Raw genomic sequence first — 7,051 nt, forward strand, 5'->3', positions numbered from 1 at the left:
CATCAACTCGCTGTGTTGGTCCCAAGGAAAGGGAATTTATTTCCATAATTTATCTTCTAGATTTTGTGTGTTACATGTCCCTAACACAAGCTATGGTAAAACAAGGAAGAAATGGGATTAGGATCCCATGTAAGAGTCCCGAAACCTTACCATACTTCAGATCCAACACTCGTTTCATCAAATGGACATTAGAGATCCATAAAGTTGGAAACTTTATGAGCCCCCAACACTATATCAAGCCTACACATGAAAGATGGTGCATAAAAACCTAGATCTAAGCTTATAGATGCATAAAACACTGAACCTGGAAACTCACAACGGTCTAGAAGGTGTGAAAATGGCTAATGGTGAAACTTGAATGATGATTTGACACCCAATATCTATCTTTCCTTCTTCTTGGCATGAAAACACCCAAATAGAGCTCAAAATCAACTATGGAGGTTTAGGGTTTCAAGGGGGAGTGTTAGGTGGTGATGGAGGCTGAGGGAGGCTAATAATAAACCCTAGATTCAAGATAATGGGGCATAAATACAATGGAAACTCTAAAGTTCATGGGCTTAGGGTGTAACCTTTCTCACATCATGAGTACTAATTTGATACGCATTTCTCACTTGTCCTGCCAGGCCGCGACCACCCTATGGTCACTTTGTGAAACCTGATTTTCTCTAAAAATCAAGCTTTGACCCCATATAACCTTACATCAATCCATATCGGAAAACGGGTGTTGCATATTCATACCTTATGAATATAACGAGGTTTGTTCTCTTTTATTATCATTTCCTAAAATAATAATTTCCCAATTAATTGTTAAATATTATTTTCGTAAATTAATATTTTTCCAATTAAATACAAGTATTGATAATATTTATTAATAATAAAACTATTCTAATAAGTCATCAAAAAGTAGTAAATTATAATTAAAATATGACAAAAAGTGCTTTGTTACTTTAAATTTATATTTTATAGGTAAAAATTTCATGTTGATAAAAATGAATTAAAACATACTAAAATGAAGCTAAATTGATGAGTTGGAGCAAAATAAAAAAATGCTTGCCTAATATAAATTGGTTGATGGACTCCTCTACATTATTTGAGCCATATCTTTTGACTCGTAACTCAAATTAGTGAACTTAAATAAGTTCTAAAATATGCCATATCTTTTTCTAAATCCGTTTGTATCTTGTCCAAAATTAGCCTTGAATCCAAACCAATAAAGTTGGAATTAAGCATGCAATAGATTCTGAAGATGTTTTCTAGATTTATCTTTCTTGTAGAGATTTCAAATCTCGCCAAAAAATAAGTTGGATCTGAAAATCTATAAATAGAACTCTAATTTTGTCTAATGGAATGGAACTTTAAAAAAATAAGAAGAATATAGAAGGAAACGACTATGAAAGGCAGTTTTGAGAGTCTAAATGCTATATTTCAATCGACAAGCTATTATAAATGTAGAAATCTAAAGATCAAGAGAATAAATCATTAGGTTATCACATCATTTACTTTTCTTTCTATAATTAGCCAACTTTTTCTTTATCTCATATATGCTCTTTTCAAGATTTGGGATTAAACCCTTTATGGTTATTTGATATTTATGAAACCCTAGTTTTAATGGTCGATTGATATTTGGTTACTCCGAGTTGTTTAATTTATTATGTTTATGGTCAATTAAATAACAATGCATATTAATATTGATTTTATTCTGTTTATGTAACTAAGTACATGATTTATGATTAGGTTCGTATTATATATCTTGAATCAACTATTTAGTTAACAAATCGAATATTAGAAGTTGACTAGTTGTGGCGTAGATAAATCTGACCAGTGGATTCATCCCTAGGTTAAACATTATAAAGTTGATCTATATTCATGATTGCTCTAATAATTTGGACAGTTTTAGAAGTTACCACTAACCCAAGGACTGTTCATACGAATTGAATCATTATATAATATGAACAGATAGACTGGGTCTAGGAAAACTATATTTGCTAGTAGAAAACTTATGTCATAGGCTTAGTGACTTGACCATTCGGTGTAATCAATTTAGGAATCGACGAACAACGAAACAATAACCATTACACACAATATAAATCATTAATAGAATGATTATCTTCAGATTGTGTTATCTGTATAGTTAGCCTTTATATACTTTCATTTAAAATTAATTAATGAGAAGATACTGATGTATTAGTGCACTTCTGCTCCATATATGTTCGACACCCTTACTTACATAAGTTATGTCGTCATTGAATAGTCTGGTGTAGATAGTCAGTTTGGTTTGTTAGGAATCATAAATATAAAACTAGATTTGTATTTTCAAGTCTATTTCTTTTATTTCACAAGTTTTTGGAATGGTTATGAGATGGAATGCTTTTGAAGTTATCTCAAGATACTATCTTTTACACATCAATTTTACAAAGCAAAATGGGTGGAAAGCTCCAATTTACAAAATAAAGTGATGAAATTGCCAATATATAAAAGTCTACAGACCAAATACGCCTATATAAGGAATTTTTGTGGCCATAGTACGGAATAAAAAAGTATATTTGTGGCCCGGGTGTGAAATGCGAAACTTTTGTAGCCAAATTATGAAAAAAAAAGTTTATTATTTATAAATGGGTTGGTTTTTATTGTTAAAACTAGGGTTTGGACCATCCGCGCGTTGCTGCGGAAGCTCCGGTATATTAAAAAACACAGTTTGACACCATATATACAACGAAGACGATTAAATCATATAAAATTGAGCACAAAAATATCAAAATAAAACATGGATACAAACAATTGACTTGAAGGTGTATCTTTAAGAAATTGATAAAAAAAAGATTATTAAAAAATTATATAAGGGGCCAAAATGTAACTTTAAAATATAGTAAGTGACAAAATTATAATGTATAAAATACTAATAAATTAACTTTAAAATTATAAGGGTTGAAAACTGTTAAATAAAAATTAATTAAGGAGAAAGAATATAAATATATATAAAATTTTAAATTATAAGGATAAAAATTGTTACATCAAAATTAGTTTAGGGGTACAAAATATAAAAACAAATAAAAGTAAAGGTTGGAAAATGAAAAAAAAAATTAAGGATAAAAGTTGTTACATAAAAATTAGTTTAGGGGTATAAAATAAAAAAACAAATAAAAGTAAAGGGTGGAAAATGAAAAAAGAAATACATTAAAATTGGTAGGGGTACAAAATATAGAAACAAATAAAAATAAAGGGTAAAAAATGAAAAAAAATTGAAAGTATGAAATCTGCTTAATATATATAATATGAGATGCTTACCTGGAATGAATAGTAAATCGTCATACATACCAATTTTGGTAATTAATATATATATATATATATATATATATATATATATATATATATATATATATATATATATATATATATATATATATATATATATATATATATATAATATGGTAGAAAGAGTTATTCTATAAAATAAGGAGAGGAAATAACCAATATTACGAAGGTCTAGAGACCAAACATGCTAATATAAAAAAATTTGTGGCCAAAATATGAAATAAAAGTAGACTATTTGTGACCAAAGTATGAAATAAGAAACTTTTGTGACAAAAAAACTAAAGTTTACTATGTTGGTTTTTATTATATATAATAATAATTTCAAGCTAACCCATTTGTTTAGTTAGTATTACTTGTTAAATTATCAATGCTACTTTTTCATCCATATTATACATTTTGGTTTTATTAATAAATAATATTAAAGATCATTTGTTAAAATATACATAAGTCAACCATGCGAACCCTATATCCGAGTAGTATGTTGATGAACATGAGCACTTTTTGTTGGGAAAAAAGAAAAAAATATATATATACACCAAAGGTGGTTGTTGTCGTATTTGGAGATTGTAACTATAAAAAGTGGTCACATTTAACATCCAACACCATCAAACCACAGCTCTACTTGAAAACATTCCAACCTCGATAACAATCAACACTTCCTCAAATTTTATTTGATCGACACCATGGGTGAAGCCGTTATGTTCCCTCTTACCTTTGATCACCATGAATCAAACAGCATCATACCCGATAATATGAACGGGAATGACGATTCATGGTTTGAAGAAGTTATCGATGATGATCTTAAATGGTCTTTCGCTTTAAACAGGTTTCATACATCTCCCTTTTTCTCGGTTTTGTTTGCTATGTGTAAGGGTTGTTTGATGAACTTTTGAACAAAACCATTCAGTGGTCACCTCTGAATTGGGCAGCATTCAACCTGCTTTATTCAATTTCTGTACAAAACAAATGTCTCTGAATTGTTAAATAACCATACTTTCTCTAAACCAGAATGCGATTTCAATATAACACTCTAAGACAAATTATTAATGTATTCTTAAGTAATTCTATGTATTTTTTTCCATCTTGAAAGCGTGCTGCATAAAGTGATAAGCGAGTATCAAGACATAGTTCTCTTGGATACAAAGCACTTTGGAAAGGTATATTATGATTATGAGCTTAAGGGCTGAAATTTTCAAATATAGTAAGGGATGCGATATAATAACTAATAAAATTGATTTAATTTATATGTAATGTATAGGCGTTGGTAATTGATGGGAAGATGCAAAGTGCAGAAAGCGACGAGTTCATATACCATGAATGCTTGATTCATCCTCCTCTTTTATCTCATCCCAAGTAATTTCCAGTCTAACCCTTTTTCCATTTAATATGTATTCCACCTTTTTCATTTGAGAAAATCTTGCGTTTGATAAATATTTAAATTATACGAAATGAAATTAATATAATATTTACACGAATGTAAAATGTTATCTATATTCCTTATTGTAAACATAGATGAAAAGTTAAAATCTTTAAAGTGGACTTGGTAATTAAAATCATGTTGATGTTTCTAGCAAATATATTTTTTTTACAGCCCAAAAGCAGTGTTCATAATGGGAGGTGGTGAAGGGTCTACTGCTAGAGAAGCACTTAAGCACAAATCCATTGAAAAAGTAGTCATGTGTGATATTGATCAGGTTTGTCAGATATTCATCCTCATTATATACTCACATGCAAGATTATGATAACACTTTATCCAACTTACAAATATGAGCTATATATTAATGAACGTTTACGCAAAAAAAGAAAATAGTAAAAATCACTATATATTCTACCAATTTTACAATTGCAGGAGGTGGTTGCCTTCTGCCGTGAACATCTCACTGCAAATAAAGAAGCCTTCTGTAACAAGAAGCTTGACCTCGTCATCAATGATGCCAAGTAAGATCTTACGTAACACTTCTTGAAAAACGATGCTACTGATACTATAATGACGTCATTAAGTGTATGACGTTGTTAATGCGTGGAATTTGACTTATGTATTTCGTTTATATCATTTTTATTGATAAAAGGATTGAATTAGAGGAGAGGAAAGAGAAATTTGACATAATAGTCGGAGACTTGGCTGATCCAGTTGAAGGGGGGCCTTGCTATCAACTTTACACGAAGTCCTTTTATCAGGAGATCCTCAAACCTAAGCTTAATCCCAATGGAATCTTTGTTACACAGGTTCTTTATTGTGATCTTTTACCTAAAAGTACACAAAAAGAAGGGAATATTTTAGTATACTAAAAGCAATAAACAAACAAATAATAAGTGGGACAATTAAAAAGATGAAATAAAGGCTTATAGTTGCTTTTGGTTAACATGCAGGCTGGACCTGCGGGGGTGTTTACACACCAAGAAGTGTTTTCATCTATTTACAACACCATCAAACAGGTCTTCAAATGTAAGAGCAACAACTCTAACCATAGCTTATATAAAGTTTAATAGATTGTCACATCATTATCATACTTTTTTTTATATACTTTTTTTTATATATAGCTCTATCATTTTTTCTTGTAACAAATCAATCTCTATAAAGTTTAATAAACTTCATATCCATTGATTAACTTCAAAGTGGCACCTAGTAATACGGTTAATGTTAACTGACTCATGACTCAATCTTTTATGATATGTGGTGTAGATGTGGTTGCATACACTGCACATGTGCCTTCTTTTGCTGATGAATGGGGATGGGTTATGGTTTGTTTCCTATTTTGAACCCTTTGGTGTTTTCGTTTTCTTTTTTTGGTGGAAAAGACAAATGAAGTGTGTTTATTCTTGGTTTAGGCATCAGATGCACCGTTTTGTATCGAGGAAGGGGAAATAGACAAGAAAATACGAGAAACGATCAAGGGAGAATTGTTGTATTTAGATGGTGCTTCATTCTGCTCCTTAACAGTTCTTAACAAAATGGTTTCCTCAACGTGAGTCAATAAGCTATTCATCTATCCCTTATAATATATATACATGTGAAGGTTTTTTCGTGTAACATACATTGAAATTCTTTTGCTTCTAGATTGAAAAGTGAGACTCATGTGTACACCGAGGATAATGCAAGGTTCATTCATGGCCAAGGAGTTGGGAAAAAGTTAAACCTTTAAAAGGTTTTCTTATGTTTATCTTCTTTAGAGAACAAATCAAGATGTAAACATTGGTAAAATTATTTGGAATTGGGATTTGGGAGTTTCTAGTTTATAAAATATACACCCACGAATGGTTTCACTTGCTGTCCTTTCTCGACTTGACAATTTTTTAATTTTGATTTCACTTTGGTGGTTGCATAATTCATCTGCTGGCGTGCTTATTTTGATAATTATTTAAGTGGGCATGGTATCGGCTTACGGCAGTAGCTACCAGATCTATTAAAAAAAATTAGGTGTGATGATGACAAGTTAAAAAGTGGCCTCCAACCCTTTTTTATGATAGAAAACTTTAATCATATTATAAAAAGTAAAATTGTACAATTCCACAATTATCAGGGAGCATGAAAAGTTTAAAATTCAAAAAAAATAAAATTAATGATTTAAAAAGATAATTATTATTCAAAAGGGTTCAAAAAAACATCATTTAAGTTTGACATTTTAAAGACACAATTCAAAAAAGGCTTTTGTAAAAAAAAAATATCAACGAACTATATATTTTTGTTTAAATGTTGTATTTATGGTAACAGACATTCAACAATAAAAATTAATTAACG

General features: G+C 30.0%; 1 protein-coding gene across 1 annotated transcript; it reads left to right on the forward strand.

Annotated features, from left to right (window-relative positions):
• The first annotated feature begins 3,902 nt into the window (after nucleotides 1-3,902).
• On the forward strand, nucleotides 3,903-6,581 carry LOC111881784 (thermospermine synthase ACAULIS5). The gene is made up of 10 exons (XM_023878177.3): nucleotides 3,903-4,138; nucleotides 4,403-4,469; nucleotides 4,571-4,665; nucleotides 4,904-5,006; nucleotides 5,162-5,250; nucleotides 5,382-5,538; nucleotides 5,683-5,758; nucleotides 5,996-6,054; nucleotides 6,142-6,278; nucleotides 6,371-6,581. Exons 1-10 carry the CDS (start codon nucleotides 3,996-3,998, stop codon nucleotides 6,453-6,455), a joined length of 1,011 nt encoding a protein of 336 aa, XP_023733945.1. The 5' UTR covers nucleotides 3,903-3,995; the 3' UTR covers nucleotides 6,456-6,581.
• The last annotated feature ends 470 nt before the right edge of the window (nucleotides 6,582-7,051 follow it).

This window comes from Lactuca sativa, chromosome 8 (genome assembly GCF_002870075.4).
Source record: "Lactuca sativa cultivar Salinas chromosome 8, Lsat_Salinas_v11, whole genome shotgun sequence".
NCBI lineage: Eukaryota > Viridiplantae > Streptophyta > Magnoliopsida > Asterales > Asteraceae > Lactuca > Lactuca sativa.

Bases quoted from the DNA above. Each gene is read 5' to 3' on its own strand.
- LOC111881784 (XM_023878177.3), top strand. From the start codon at position 3,996: ATGGGTGAAGCCGTTATGTTCCCTCTTACCTTTGATCACCATGAATCA. The intron at 5,007-5,161 runs GTTTGTCAGATA...TTACAATTGCAG, and splicing joins TCATGTGTGATATTGATCAG to GAGGTGGTTGCCTTCTGCCG. The intron at 5,539-5,682 runs GTTCTTTATTGT...GTTAACATGCAG, and splicing joins ATGGAATCTTTGTTACACAG to GCTGGACCTGCGGGGGTGTT.